Raw genomic sequence first — 15,042 nt, 5'->3', positions numbered from 1 at the left:
TGGGAGGTCACCACTGGTCCTACCATCTTTCTCGTTCAGGATTGAATGGCTAGCCCAGAGTCTGGCTGCATGCCTACTGTCACAGAGAGGCTTCCTCTCCAGGCTATTTTCAGCAGGAAGAAGATATTATTAACTGCTGAGGCACAGATCTCAATTTAGTGGCTAAACACACCAAGAAAGCAACATTCACTTTGTCGTGGCAACTTTACCAAAGCATGCTGGCTCATTTGCAGGTCTCGGCTGCTTCCCACCCTTTCCACTTGTCCCAAGGGTCTCCTTGGGAATCTGGACCCCCAGCTGAGTTCCTGGGGAAGCTGTGATCATAGAGGCAGTAATGCTACGGAGAGAAAGAGGCTTTTTATTAAGCCAATTCTTTAAAGGTGTAAAAAGTGAGAGTATTTATATTCTAAGGGGGGGGTAGATTTTGTGATAGGGTTGGAGCACTAGATGAACAAAGGAACTTTCTATAGAGAGTTTAGAACAGTTGTTTTAAACAGGGTGATAACTTTCACCTTGTAAATGAGCAGGAAATATTGGGACAAGACAGGAAATTGCATCATTCCTTTTATGAGAAGAACTCCAGAAAAAAAGTTGTTCGTGAAAGGTAATGGCTGAGAGAGGAGGCTGCTCTGTTTTCTTTTCCCCCCTTCTTCCACTCCCACGAGAACTTTTAGGCCATTTTCTTTGAGAAAGAGGCTGTTTGAGAACTTTATGTTATTTTTATTATTTAAAAAAATATTTTACCAGAAGGGTCACCTTCAGTTGAAATGTTAACTGCAGGCTTATTTCCTGGTTTACTAAAGAATCTTTCATGACTTTTTCAGCTTCCTTCCCCAAATGGTGAGGCCAAGCAGCTCTTGGCTGGAAGTGAATTTTGGTTTGGCTCTGTGGGCCCTCAACACTGAGCCCCACCCAGTATCATTAGCTCAGTTGTAACTTGCAAAAAAAAAAAATTCTTTTTTTTTTTTTTTTGGTTGGGGGTAGGTGGGGATTTGCTCAGGCCCTTAGCCCTTGCACCCCTGCCTTTCCTCCCTCTCATGGAGGTGTAGGGCATTTGGCAGGTTGGAGCTGAGCCCTGTCCGCTGTGTCCTGGTACCACTGTGCCCCGTAGCTGTGCTCTGCCCTGGGAGAAGGGGGTCATGTGCCCCACCAGTCACTCAGAAGCTTCCGCCAGAAAGAGGGCTTGTCACAGCCCAACACTGGTGTGGAGAAGAAGGTGGTATTGTCCTGGAGGTGAAAACAGTTTCATCCCATCTATTCATCTCTGGGTTTGTGAGCCTGTCTGTGACAATGTCATTGTTCTGACCCAGCTGCGCTGCCAAGGAGCCATTCTTAGGATGGAGGCGACAAAGAGACTTGTGCGAGGCTTGCTGTCTTCCCCCCATGCCTGCCCTCCCCCCCAGCTTTTTTCCTTAGTGTGCTTTGTTTTGTTTTCATAACACAACAAGGGCCCTGGGGTGTGTAAGAGCATTGTTGAACACTTGGTGAGGGTAACTTGTCCAAACAGAGCAGGACGCCAAGGCAGAGTGCTGTGGGTAGGTGGTGTGCCCACAGAGGTTGCCGGGCCGGCGCCTGGCCTGCAAACAGCTCTTGGGGATCTGCCGCAGCTAGCTAGGGAGTAGCTGAGGATGTGGGTTCCTTTCTTCCTGCCTCCATGGGGAGCCAGGACAGGTCCTGGGCCTTTCTGACTGACCTCTGCCTGGAAGAACCTCACCCTGGGTGTGTGTGTGTGGTGGGGTTCACACACGTCTCCCTCTGCCAGGTGTAAAGCTGGGTGGGCCAGCTGCTTGGAGAGGAGCCAGCCTGTCTTTGTGGTTCATTGATTTAACACCTATTTCCTGAGCACCTACTGTGTGCCAGGCTCTTTGAGGTGTGGCAGAGGCAGTATTGGGGCCCTGGCAGAATGAAGAGCAGCAGATGTAATGGTCGGTCTGAAGCTATGGGCTCCGTGAGGTGGAGGCTCTTGACAGGACTTCGCAGTGTTGGGAGTCAGGCAGAGGGCAGCTTCTTGCAGGCAGTTGCTACAGGACAGAAAGAGCCAGGTCTCCTGGGGCCCCGGGGTGAAGTGTAAGATGCAGCAGCAGAGGTACAGTATTGGGCCCTGAGGCGACTGTCTGAGCCTGCGGGGGCGGGGAACTCTTCTGTCATTGGCTTTTGCTTTTGCTTTGGTTGTGTGGTCTGTTGAGAGCTGAGATAAAGCAAAGCTTGTGAATAAACAGAGGTCTGTCTCCTCCTGCCCCCACTTGTTGATTGTAAGATGACAGCAGCAGCATTAGGAGGTATGGTTATAGTCCAGACCTGTTGGTACCCACCTGGGGAGTGTGCTGCTGCGTGGAGGGGACCAGCCTAGTGCTGGCTCTTCCGTAGGACCACAGAGGGTTGGGGGGCAGCGGCAATGGATGTGAACATCTGAAAGATAGTGTTTAATGTCTTGACAGCCACAGGGGAAGTGGGACGTCTTTAAAGTCCAGGAGTTTGACTTCCTTTTGTAACTCTGGTGGGCTTGATTCTCTTGAAGACCATTTGGGGTGCAACTCAGACCATTTGGGGTGCAACTCTTGCTTTTTAATTTTAAATCTTAGGGTCAAGCCCATTTCTGAGGTCCTGTCCCACCTGGGGTCTTGGAGATAATCAATACACAATTACCAAGTGTTTCATTTTCGGGCTCATCTTGCCCCTGTCCATTCCCCCAGGCTGCCTGATGGCTTGGTTCCGGGAGTTCACTGATTTAATTCATCTTCTTGCTCCTCTATGGAGCCCCACCAGCCAGAAAAGTCAGAGAGCGCTGGTTCTGGCCAGGGGAGAAAGGAAAGAACTGATCTCAACTTGAATTGTATCTTGCAAAGTTGGGAGTTTCTGCTTTTCAGACAAGATAATTCAGATAATCAGGCCAGGGACTGTTGGTGGGTCTCATGTTTGTTCATTTCAGTATTACCTTTTTATTTTCTAACTTGGGTTGGTTGCTCAACAGGAACAAAAACAATGGGATGCCAAGATATGACTGTCCTATCAGTGGACTTGCCTTTCTACATTTTCCACTAGGAGGTTGAATTGTTGTCGCCTTTCCCCTTTCCCCACCTTCCACTGCTTCCAGTCACCTAGTTAGTGGCAAGGGTCCTCTTACACACTAGTGAACTTCAGAGGTAAGGAAGGGCCTTGAACAGCTGCTCTGCCCGGGGACCTTGCCAGCCCCACGCAGCCTCTTAGCTAGCACAGCCCCTCCCCCTCATTAATCAGTAACCAAGAGGGAAAAGCAAAAGTTGAGTTCTGTCTGTAACCTGGGTGGCACAGCATAGTTCTTAAAAATAGATGGGCCTCATCTCCAGCTCAGTGGGGTCACAATTAAAACCCCACTTGGGGGGCAATTCCTGGGGAAGAGGCCTGGAGCAGGTGGGGGCAGCTGCAAAAATTCCAAAGGCCCCCCAGTCCCCATCTCCATTTTTGCCGGATGCCTGAGTCTCAGGAGGGGGCTTGGAGAATAACAATGGGAGGGAAAGCACCCTCTGTCCCTTGAGACTGGACTGCTTTCCCGGCTGAAGGTGGGGGGGTGGGGGGCTCGGGCACCAGCCGGCTGCAAGGTCTTAACGTGAGCCATTGTTGTGTCCTGGGCCTCAGTTTTCTCATCTGCAAAATAACAGATTGGACCTGCTCTCCAAGTCCCTTGTGTTTCTGACATCCTGTGATCTGTAATCTTAAATTCTTGGATTTGAGGGCGTGTGGAAATGAGACCCCAGTTGCTGAGGTGGGAGGTAGCTAATGGCCTCTTTCATTCACAAGTAAAAAGTTGTAGTTATTCGTGTTTCTTGGCTTGCTAATTCTTCCAGAAATGAATGAAAGCTGAGGAATCTTTCCCCAGAAAAATGCATATGCATACAAAATTTGCATACATTTCCAGAGGGCCTTTGTCCTTGTTTTCATGGAATCCCCTATGTCAGGAAGGCAGGTTGATGGGGAGCCTGTGGGAGTGCCTTAGGAGGGGCAGGGCCGTTCTCTTCTCTTTCTTTTTTTGTGGTTAAGTACACATAACGTTACCATCCTGACCATTTTTGAGTGTTGGGTTCAGCAGCATTATGTAGTTGCCCAGCCATTGCCACTGTCCGTCTCCGGAACATTTCATCTTCCCAAACTGGGGCTCTCCCCACTAAACCTTCTCTCCTGGTCTCCCCCGCCCCAAACCCCGTGCCTGACAGCCACCATTCTACTTTCCGCCTCTAAGAATTGGATGACTCTAGGAATGTCACGAGGAGAATCATAGGACATTTGAACTTCTGTGACTGACTTATGCCCCCAGCATGTTTATCCGCATTGTAGTGTGTAGTAGTCTTTGTAAATATGCATGTATGACATCTTTATCCATTCATTTCTCAGTGACACTTGGGTTGCTTCCACTTTTCGGTTATTGTGAATAATGCTACTGTGAACATGGGTGTATAAATAGTGTCTTCGAGACGCTCCTGGGTATGTACCCAGAAGGGCATTGCTGGCTCATGGGTAATTCTATGTTTACTTTTTTGAGGCAGGGTCATCCCTACTTGTGTGTCTGTGCAGGCTGATCACCTGGGGTGTGGGGGGGGAGTCCCAGTGCCCATCCTACTCCTGGATGCACCTGGGTGGGTTTGAGGGTGAGGCGTGGGGATGGGGGGTGGAGGGGGCAGGTACCGGCTCTCCACAGTAATACAATCTGCATTGGAACCCAAAGTTGTGTGAGGCCCAGAGTCCTCTGAAATGTGGGGCACATTGCACAGAGCAGGCGGCGATTTATGTTGGACTCCAGGAGTCTTGTGATGGCAGTAGTCCAGGGAGGGGCAGACTTTTTTGTTCCTCTTTCACAAGGGAGGGAGCGCCTCGAGGAGGGGGGCCGCAGGCCTAGGAGGTCCTGGGTACTTTCGGGGTGAAAGGGCTGCGATGGCGGAACAGGGAGTATGTCAAAGCCAGAGAGATTAGATTACGGAGGCAGACAGAAGTAATGATTAACTTCTCCAGTCTGCACGCCGTCTCCAGTCGGTCGTTCTGTTGTTTTCCCTGTGAGTACAGTGTGGCCCTGGCCTGGCCAGGGCCTGGTGTTGGGTTGTAAAGAAAGAGAAGGAATGAGGGCTCTGGGAATGAGCAGGGGGCGGGGAGCCAGGGAGCTGGCTGGAGAGGGAGGCTTTTCCATCAGATCCTGCGCTGGAATTTATTGGCCGGAATGCAGTAAATGTTCAAAATGCCATCCCATCCAGCAGTTTTCATAATTGTTATGGAACAAGGGGATCTGGGGGAGGGGAGGGATGAAAAGGACTTTTGTTTCTCACTGTATTTTTCCATGTCTTCGATGGTTTTCCTACCCTCTAGAAAAACTAGAGTCGGGGGAGGAGAAGAGGGGGAAGGGCAGGGCCTGCATCTGGGCCCTGTAGTACCTTTCAGTGAACTGGAGGCCGGTGTGCACGGGGCTTTATTAAAATGAGGCCCACAGCAAAAGCTGCTCACTGCAGAGCTCCCAGACCCGCAGAACCTATGCTGTACCCCTGGGGTTTGTGTCCTTTCAGAAAATTGGCTTATGCATTAGCATGTAGCCCTCCTACTTAACCAGAGGTCAATAAAAATAAGAAAAGGAATGCAGTTTGGCCATTTAAGGGAAGGTTCTTTGTTGCATTTGTGTATGCAAGCAAGTGTGTGTGCATTCCCAGTTGGGGATCCACATGTGGAATTTGGGGGACTTTCTGGATTCTCTGGATGGGGGGTGGGTGATGGAGGTTAGAGATTTGACTTGGCCCTCCTCCTGCTCTTTGAGGGGCTCTCCTCTTATGTCTTCCTGGGGGTGACCAGGCCCCAGTGGGCAGGCAGGTGAGCAAGTAAAACCATGCAGGTCTGGGGGACTCTGTGTGAACCCCCTTTCTGAGCTGCAGAGTTATTTAGGGGGGGGTACCAGTGGGAGCTTTGTGGTAACCAGGGAGTGGAAGTCCTGAAGTTCAAACTTGAGAAACGATGAGGCTGGGTGCACGCTGAACAGCAGCCAGAGAAGGCCCATTTACTGTGAATATTATGAATGGAGTTGGCCTGGCTGGGAGTCCCCACCCTTCCTCTGAGTCCTCTCAGCTCCGGGCAGAGCTGGCCTCCTGAGAAGGCAAGTGGCCGGGTGCATGCTATAATTTGCATGGCTGAAGGCTGGGACACAGGAAGCTGCGTCAGCCCTGCCGGCGAGACAGACAGGAGATTTTGATTTGTGTGGCTCCCCTCCCCTGCTGGCACTACCCTCGACTGTATGCTCTGATGACAAAATACTGCTCTTTGGTGGGACCCCCAGTTTGGGGGCCTCAGACACAGACATTCGAGGGGCGTTGGGAGGTGGGGGTGGGGCCAGTTTGGGAAGCAGCAGGGTACATTTTAGCTCTAGTAACTGATTACTCATCCTCATTTGTCTGTAAGGCACAGTAACAAGTCAGTCTTCTAGCCTAGCAGGACCTGCCATATACGTAAGCTTGGGAGTGCTTGAGGGAGGAGGGTAGTTAGTGATGGGTGAGAAACGTCAGAGCACCAAGCCTGGGTGGACATTGGAAGTGATGGTGATAAAGCAGACCCTGACCTCTGAGACTCACCTTTTCCTGAGGGCTGTGAATGATAAGACGGGAAGAACACAAGTCTGCAGCTTTTTTTTTTTTTAATTGGTTTAGAGATGGACACTGTAAAATCAGGCTCAGATCCCCTTTCCCTTTTGATTCTGTTTTATTATTGCAAATTAAATGCAAAAGTGTGCCCTGCTCCCCAAATAATGATTTTCTTGCTCTCTGGAAGGTAGTAAAAATAAATGAAACCAGTGCTGTTTAACACTGCTCAGGCACATTTGTGAATCAGAGCGTAACCAGGCTCTCCTAGAGCCTGAAGGGGACACATTTTGCCCCCGTCCCCCATCATAGGAGCTGTGGACAGGTCAGGCTGAGACTCAAAACAAGTCACTTGATCAAGGTCACAGAGCAGATGGCTGGCACAGCCAACTCATTCCCTGATTCTTGGTGCGAGGGAGCTGGACCCCACACTCAGCCCTAAAGTAGGAATAGCATTTCCAAAGTGTTCTGAAGGACACTTACTTCCCCCTCTGCCATCTGGAGAGTACTGGTGGCTTCATGGGCCTGAGGTGGCTGCCCACCACGGCTCACCCCAGTCAGTATTCTGGCCTTGAATCCAAGTTCTGCTGTTTGGCCAGTGGCCTGTGCCTCATTTCCCTCTTCTTTAGTGTAAGAATGGTAATAGCATGCAACCTCAACCTCATAGGGTTGTTGGGAGCCCTTTCCAACCAGGCCTGGACATAGTAAATGCTTGTTAGAGGTAGGTAGGCACAGCCCAGAACTGTTTTCTAGCCTAGGGGGCCTGGGGCAGGGGGTCACCAATTTATGGAGCAGTTGGAGAATCTAAGATACCTAAGAGGTATTTATTCCATGTATATATTTGAAAGCTGGGCCCTGGCCCCTGCCACTGTCACGTCATCACAGCAACCCTATGAGGCTGGTATGAGCAGCTCTGTCTTAGGGATATGTCTGTCATTGCCAAGGTGCCAAAGTAGATCTGAATGGGATGTCTGACTCCATATCTGGTCACCTCTCATGAGGTAGGGGTGACATACTACAGCTGGAACTCCCTAAGGGTGGGATTTGGGGAGTTCAGCTGGTTGGGCCCAGGGACCTGAGGAAGCACCCCAGCCTTGGAAGGAGACCCTCTGGCACCCCCTGCCTGTTCCCAGGTCCAGCGACCTCAGTGGAAAAACCTTGTTGAAAAGCTCCAGAAGAAATCCAACCTTTTCAGTGCTGCCTTCTACCAGCCAGATGACATTCTCCAATCCAGCTTGGGGTAGGGATGATGGGGTAGGTCTGAGTGTTTTCTGGGTAACTGAGAGTTAACCTGAACTGTTAGAGTTTCTTTCAACCCCCACGGGTATCCCAGGTGTTGTCTGTGCTGCCTTAAGGCGTCTGTGGGAGGCCTGGTGTAATCCCCTCATGTTCCAAGTGAGGTGAACCTGGCCGATCAGAGCTGACTCCAGAACCCACATTGCGTCCAGAAACTTCATGTGTTTGCACGTGTTTGCCTTAGTTCTTGGTCATTTTTTCTTTCTTAAAATCAAGAGACCAGCAAGGGTCCTCATTACTTGCAAGTATCTGGGATGATAATAGATTGGATAGATCGACTGGCCCATCCATCTCAGTCCTTATCCCTGAAGTGGGCTGCTTGTTCTCAGAACAGCCTGTGTCCTGACCAGGGTGGGGAGCAGGGCTGGCTGGGGCTGCTGACCTTTGAGGTAGGGGAGGACAGGATGAGGCAGCCCTTGGTGGCCTGAGTCCCGAGGAAGGGGAGGACCCTGGACCTGCGGCCGGCGGGGCGTGGTGGTGTTTGCATTCCCGGCTTGCCAGGTTTTAACTGCTGAGTCTCTCCGTTGGTGCCCTTTGCTTGCCCCCGTCAGCCTGTGGTAAGGCAGCCATTTTGCCCAGTCTGCCATCTCCCTGCCTTCTCCATCCCCAGCCTTGTGCTCTGCTGGACCCCCTGACAGCAGGGCGGGACAGGACAGGTCTCAGGCCTGTCCCACTGTTGGGTTTTGGCAAAGAGATACCCCTTTATAATCCAAGTGCCTGGCAGAGACAGGAGAGTTGAGACCCCGCATTGCTCACTGTTTACTCCAGCTCCCTTGTGCCCTGGCAGTTCACGTCCAAGGCAGGGCCAGCTGCTGTGGTTCTATGTATGCTGCCTTCGTTTCCCAACTCGCCTCTGTCCTGAAGGGCCAGAACCTCTGGGCACCCCCGCCCCCCCACAGCACCGCCTCTGTGTGAGGGCACCGCTGGGCTCATGTGGCCCCACTCTCAGGCATCCCCACTGGCCTCACAGAATCCCACTGGGTGTCTTGGGAAGAGTTCTGCCTCTCCAGCCTCACGGTCGACTTCATGAGCAAGAGGCCAGAAATGGTGCCCCCGAAGCCCTGAACTGGATCTTGCTTCCCTCCCTCCATTTTCCTTCCACCCCTCACACCTTCAAATAAAAAATTTAAAAAGGGGGGAAATTCCTCACCTAAAATGGGGCCTTGAGGTCTGGTCACTTAATGCCATTGAGACCCTGAGCTGAGGGTCCTTCACGTAACTCTTCGTAAGAGGCAGGGAGCTCCTTGTTACGTGGTCTTCCCTAATGCAAGTGCAAACACAAGCGAAATCCTTCCCCTTCTCAACACCCACAAACCCCCTTCCTTTTAAAGGGTGTATTTTATGCTTTAAGGGAAACGGGAAAGGGAGGAGGACAAACGACCTTAAAGGAATTTTAGGCCAATTCAGCTTTTTGCTGGGGTTGCTCCAAAAATTCCCTCAACTGTAATAAAAAGAAAAAATTGTGAGCAGGCATCTGATTAGTTAGCTTTCTACAGCACAGCTTTTCTTTTAGATGCTTTTAAATGCACAAATACAGTGTTAAGTGAAGCCCCTGCACATAACACTTTTCTGAGGAGGGAGAGTTGTTGCTGAAATACTGGAAAAGGTTGTAAAGCTGGGGGACGTTCATGGGGGACAGCGAGCCTTGCCTTTGGAGGTGAAGTGTCAGCAACCATGATAAGAAGCCAGAGTTGGGTTCCTGAGGCTCTTCATCCTCGTAACGAGGGAGACTTCCCTGTGTGAATCCTCCCTGCCTCCTGCCACGAGGCCTGGGAAGCCCCCAAGAGCTAAGCGTCTCCACACATCTTGTGGGGAGACACTTGTGGGCTGTGGGCTCAGTTCATGGAACTGTGTTTCTCTGAAAGTGATGCTGAGTGTTTCCTAGAAATGAGCCCAAATGGTGGGGAATTTGGGGTAGATCTCTGACTTGTCAGTGTGGGATGTACAAGGCCCCCAGAAGTGTGATGTGTTAAAGAGGCCTTCTCTGTTGGGATGGTGTGGCTGTAGAGTGGGGTTTGTGCTCAGACAGATTGTGCAGGAGCAGTGCAGAGCAAAGGGCCACCAGGGCACTGGGAGACTGTGGCGGGGTTGGCGGGGGGCAGGGTCAGTGGAGGAGAGGGGCCAGCAAGGGTCCTTCTGTGGCAGAGTAGGGCCCCTAGTGAGCCTTCAGTGGCCTTGTTCACACACAGGGACACCCATACGCTGCTGTTTATCTGGACTGGGACATTAATTAACCTTAACAGAAAAAGGCTTTTTCCAGGAGATGTCTGGCAGCAAATTGCTGGGTGGACGGGCAGGCGGCACAGATGAGAAACACCCCAGAATGCTTCCCCACCCCAACCCCCACCCCGTGGCGCTGGGCCAAGCTCAGCCGACCTGGGCCCTGCCAGCTTCCTCTGCCCCACGAGGCCCACTGGGCAGACAAGGCCCCCACCCCATGCCAGTGGTCTTGGCACAGGGGCACTAGAGCCCACACCACCCTCCCCACACCTCTTCTCCCACCTCTCTCCTACTAGCGGGTGCCAGGTTTCAGGGGGGCTGGGCTCCATGAAACGCACTATTGTAAGGCTTTGCTGAGGGTCTCCGGCACTCCCTCCCAGCCACCGTCCGGCCTTCCTTTCCAGGCCCGGTTTGTCCTGGGTTGGGATAAAGGAGAGCTTCTTAAATTTCAAAACACTCTCCTCCCTGAAACAGACGGGCAGACGCCCTGTGCCTTCCAGAAGAGGGCTTTCTCCTTTCCAGTAAACTTGCCAGAGTATTCTCACTTACCTGGAGGTTATGGGTCTTTAGTGTAGTCTTCAGAGCTGAACTCCCTCAGCAAGAAAGTTCAAAGATTGCCAGTGCTCACGAGTTTATTAGCAGTTGATGGATACTTTGCAGAAACAAGTTAATGCCTGATGAGTCACCTTCTGCTTGGAGCCCTTGTCCCTCTCGTTTTTCCATATGTTCCAGTTTGTATGCACACTAACACACATATGTGTGCTTACACTCATGGACACACAGTCTCTCTCACACCTATAGTTTGTGGGTGCATGTGTTGGGGGTGGCAGGCCAGTCCTCTGGGGTGGGGATTGAGGGAGAGGAATGAGCCTTTTGTGTCCCCATTTTGTGTAGCTGTCTGGGCAGACATTTGAGAAGGTCAGTTGAGGAGACTGTAGGACACGGCTGCTCTGGTGTGTGTGGCTGCCTCAGTGGGTCACAGTGCACATTTGTACAGACTTATTCATGGGACACCTCTATGCAAGACTAGCTGCTGAGTTAAAAAAAAAAAAAGTTAATGGGACTGCCTGGTTCCCAGGTCCTAACATGCCTGTAAGTGTCGGAATAAGTTAGTGTACTGAGCTGTACCGGGTCACACAGCCTTCCTGCACCTCCAGCTGAGCTGTACAACCCATCATCTGTGACCCTCAGTTGTTCCAAAATGAAAAAGGCCAAACCGGAAAACATCTCACAGCCAATCCCACCTTCAGGCCCAAACCCTCTCCCCCCACAGCTGAGAAGCAGGGCTGCAGGGGAAGGACAGGAGGCCTCTGCCTCAGGCTTTCCCCCCTGCCTTTCCCCATTTTTGTTAACAAATACAAGACTTCCGGTCTCCACCCTGCCACCGCAAACCGCAGCGTTCCTGCAGCCCGGCCGGTGGGAGATTTATGGTTCCCGGCCAGAGGCCTGCCCCGCCGGCTCCAGCTTGAGTCAGAATGCCAGCCACTGGGGCTCCCTTTCCCTCCATATGACCCCCCTTTAAAGACCCCTGAGTGCCTGGTTAGGAAGATCACCTTACCAGAATCAGTCTCCCAGGCTGCTGGAGGAAGGGCCTCTTCTAGGAAGGCTGGGGTGGGGTCTCCAGAGGAGGGGGGCAGGGCACCGAGAGGCTTCTGGGAGGTGGTGCAGGCAGGGAAGGGGCACTTCAAGGAAGGTCATCCCCATTTTACACAGATAATCAGTCTCAGCTGGAGGGGGCTTCGATAAGGTAGCCTGGGTTTGCACCAGTGTGCAGGTTGTGATTTGGCATTTTGACATGAATCTACCCTTTGTGCACAGACAGAGTGGCTTTTTTTTTTTTTTTTTAGGGAAATAGATATTTTTGCCCCAAATCACCTTCATTTTAACTTTTAACCAGATAGCACTCCCTTACGACCCAGGACCAGAGCAGCCAAGTTTTCTCATGAGGATGACCAGGGCTTGGAGCAGCCAGCCTTCAAGGGTCCATCCAGTTTAAAGAACTAATTGTAGACTTTGTATAAGACCTTTTCTGGCCCCAAAACAAGGACCAGACAGGCTGCTAAGGGTCCCCTGGCTTCTGAGCTCTGCAGGGATAGGGCCACTTTTGGCCAGGTGGGCACATGCACTGCCGTCCTGATCCCTGGCAGGATGACCCAGTGGAGAGAAGAGGCACCCCAGCAAGCCCCATGTTCAAAGGCAGGTTCGGTCTTCTATCACTGGGTCAAGATTTCTAGGCCCCGGAGGAGGACTGCAGGACCTCTTGAGCCTCCGGCACCACCGTGGCCACCTCCTGTCACGTCCTGAGAGATGAGCCAGTTACAGGGGTTCTGTGTCTTGATGGCAGGGGCAGTCTCTGTCACCACCAACCGTGTCTGACATTTTCTTTTTCAGATTCCCAACTTCTTCTGGAGCCTGGGGATCGGTCACACTGGTGCGTGGTGGCATACTGGGAGGAGAAGACAAGAGTGGGGAGGCTCTACTGTGTCCAGGAGCCCTCTCTGGACATCTTCTATGATCTACCTCAGGGGAATGGCTTTTGCCTCGGACAGCTCAATTCGGATAACAAGAGTCAGCTGGTGCAGAAAGTGCGGAGCAAGATCGGCTGTGGCATCCAGCTGACAAGGGAAGTGGATGGCGTGTGGGTGTACAACCGCAGCAGCTACCCCATCTTCATCAAGTCAGCCACACTGGACAACCCGGACTCCAGGACGCTGTTGGTACACAAAGTGTTCCCCGGTTTCTCCATCAAGGCTTTTGACTATGAGAAAGCATACAGCCTGCAGCGGCCCAACGACCATGAGTTCATGCAGCAGCCGTGGACTGGCTTCACTGTGCAGATTAGCTTCGTGAAGGGCTGGGGCCAGTGCTATACCCGCCAGTTCATCAGCAGCTGCCCGTGCTGGCTGGAGGTCATCTTCAATAGCCGGTAGCCGCGTGGGGAGAGGACGGAGCGTGAGCCGAGCGGGCCCAGTCCAGACTACTTTGCTGCTAATATTTTCCTCCTGAGTGCTTGCTTTTCATGCAAACTGGTCATCGTGTATGTGCGTGCGTGTGCGTGTGTGTGAATGCACGCATGTGTGTGTGCACACACATGCTTGTCATTCATGTTTATGTTCTATTCTGTTGAGAAATAGCTTATGGAAAGAATTACTGGGGTTTTGTGGGGGTGGGGTGGGGTTGGCAGAACACCCCAATATGAAAAGGGGAAGCAAAAGTCATAGTAGCACCAAACACAGTATGAATGGGGAGCAGGCCCTAACTTTGGGGTCATCCCCTTGTCAGGGCGTGTGTGTGAGCGAGTGTGTGTGAGTGTGCAGGGACGGGGAATGGCTTGCTGTGTGTTTCTGTGGCCATCTCCAGCTGAGAGGTTTGCAGGGTCTCTCCTGCCCTCTGGACACACTCTGTGGGGCAGAGGCAGCACCTGAGCAAACTGGTGGTGGGAATCCCGGCAGCTACCAGAAGCGAGGCTCTGCCTCTCCCCTTCCAGGACACAGGCCTGTCCACAGGCTTCTTAGAAGCAAGCCTGCAAGAGGCTGAACCAGAACCAGTCGTTTTCATGCTTGTCTTCCTCCCGCCTCCGGCCACCCTGCTGCCATTGTCGTGTCTTCCCTTAATGGCCATCTGCTCCTGGATCTCTCTGAGATGGGCAGCCCCGTCACAGTATTGCTCACCCCGTGCCCTCTCAGGCCCCTCAGCCTCTCCCCTGCCCTGGTTACATCAGGTTTTTTCCCGGACTCAGAAAACCAGCTCAGCACTTTCCTCCCCTCCGCAGCCTGTGTGTTGAGCTCTGCTGTTAGACCAGCGAGGGGAGCAGCCCTGGGAGGGAGACTTCTCAGCAGCACCCCCTTCCCACCGAGAAGGATTCGGTCCATCATGACCCACGGTACCATCCTGGGCTGACACCTAACTCTTTCATTTCTTCTACAACTCATACACTCGTATGATATGTTGACACTGCTCTTAGCTCAATGAGCATGTTTAGACTTTAACATAAGCTATTTTTCTAACTACAAAGGTTTAAATGAACAAGAGAAGCATTCTCATTGGAAATTTAGCATTGTAGTGCTTTGAGAGAGAAAGGACTCCAGAAAAAAAAACACAACAGATTTATTAAAGAAAAAAATGTATTTTATGTTATATATAAATATATTATTACTTGTAAATATAAAGACGTTTTATAAGCATCATTATTTATGTATTGTGCAATGTGTATAAACAAGAAAAATAAAGAAAAGATGCACTTTGCTTTAATATAAATGCAAATAACAAATGCCAAATTAAAAAAAGATAAACACAAGATTCGTGTTTTTTTCTATGGGTGTTATCACCTGGCTGAATGTTTTTCTAAAGGAGTTTATGTTCCATTAAACAATTTTTAAAATGTATACTTGATTCTGTGTTGTCCTCCAACTCTTTTCTCTTCTGGTGGGAGGGGAGGGAAAAGGGACAGACAGGGCAGTTCTGGGTGTCCTGGCCCAGGGTTGGTTGGGGAGGTCACAGAGGGATGTCCAGAACAGCCTGCCCTTCCGCAAGCAGATGTCCAGAACAGTATCCATTGCCCATGTGCCTAGAAATCCTGAAGCTACACAGATAGTCCTCTTGGACAGTGACCCTGGGGTGTAGCTAGCTGGCTGTCCTTTATTTATCAACCTCAGGGAGCCCTGAGTTACAAAGGTGGATGATTTTTCAAAGCTTATTGGTGAGAAAAGGGAATTTCAAGTGACTGGGAAGGAGGTAGGTAGCATTGGGACCCAGGATGGGGAGGTGTGATGGCAAGAACTTGGGTCCATCCGGATCTTGCTTACTAATTCCTCATTTAACATTAAATCCAGAGCCCACTGCACCTTTCCAAAAGGTAGGTCACTGCCACACTGGATTGCAGGACAGGTTCCCGAGGGCTGAGGACCTCAGGGGAGACAAGGCAGAAGTTGAGTGCTGGTGATGG

General features: G+C 51.3%; 1 protein-coding gene across 3 annotated transcripts in view; it reads left to right on the top strand.

Moving 5' to 3' along the window:
* The window catches only part of SMAD7 (SMAD family member 7), a 29,761-nt gene extending 15,279 nt beyond the window's left edge, over window positions 1-14,482 (top strand). For all 3 annotated transcript variants that reach the window (XM_073213036.1, XM_017664916.3, XM_017664917.3), the window contains exon 4: window positions 12,489-14,482. In XM_073213036.1, the coding sequence (XP_073069137.1) occupies window positions 12,489-13,027 (539 nt within the window). In that variant the 3' untranslated portion in view covers window positions 13,028-14,482. The remainder of the gene's footprint in view (window positions 1-12,488) is intronic.
* The last annotated feature ends 560 nt before the right edge of the window (window positions 14,483-15,042 follow it).

Source organism: Manis javanica, chromosome 9 (genome assembly GCF_040802235.1).
Source record: "Manis javanica isolate MJ-LG chromosome 9, MJ_LKY, whole genome shotgun sequence".
Taxonomy (NCBI): domain Eukaryota; kingdom Metazoa; phylum Chordata; class Mammalia; order Pholidota; family Manidae; genus Manis; species Manis javanica.
This window is presented reverse-complemented; position numbering and strand designations above follow the sequence as displayed.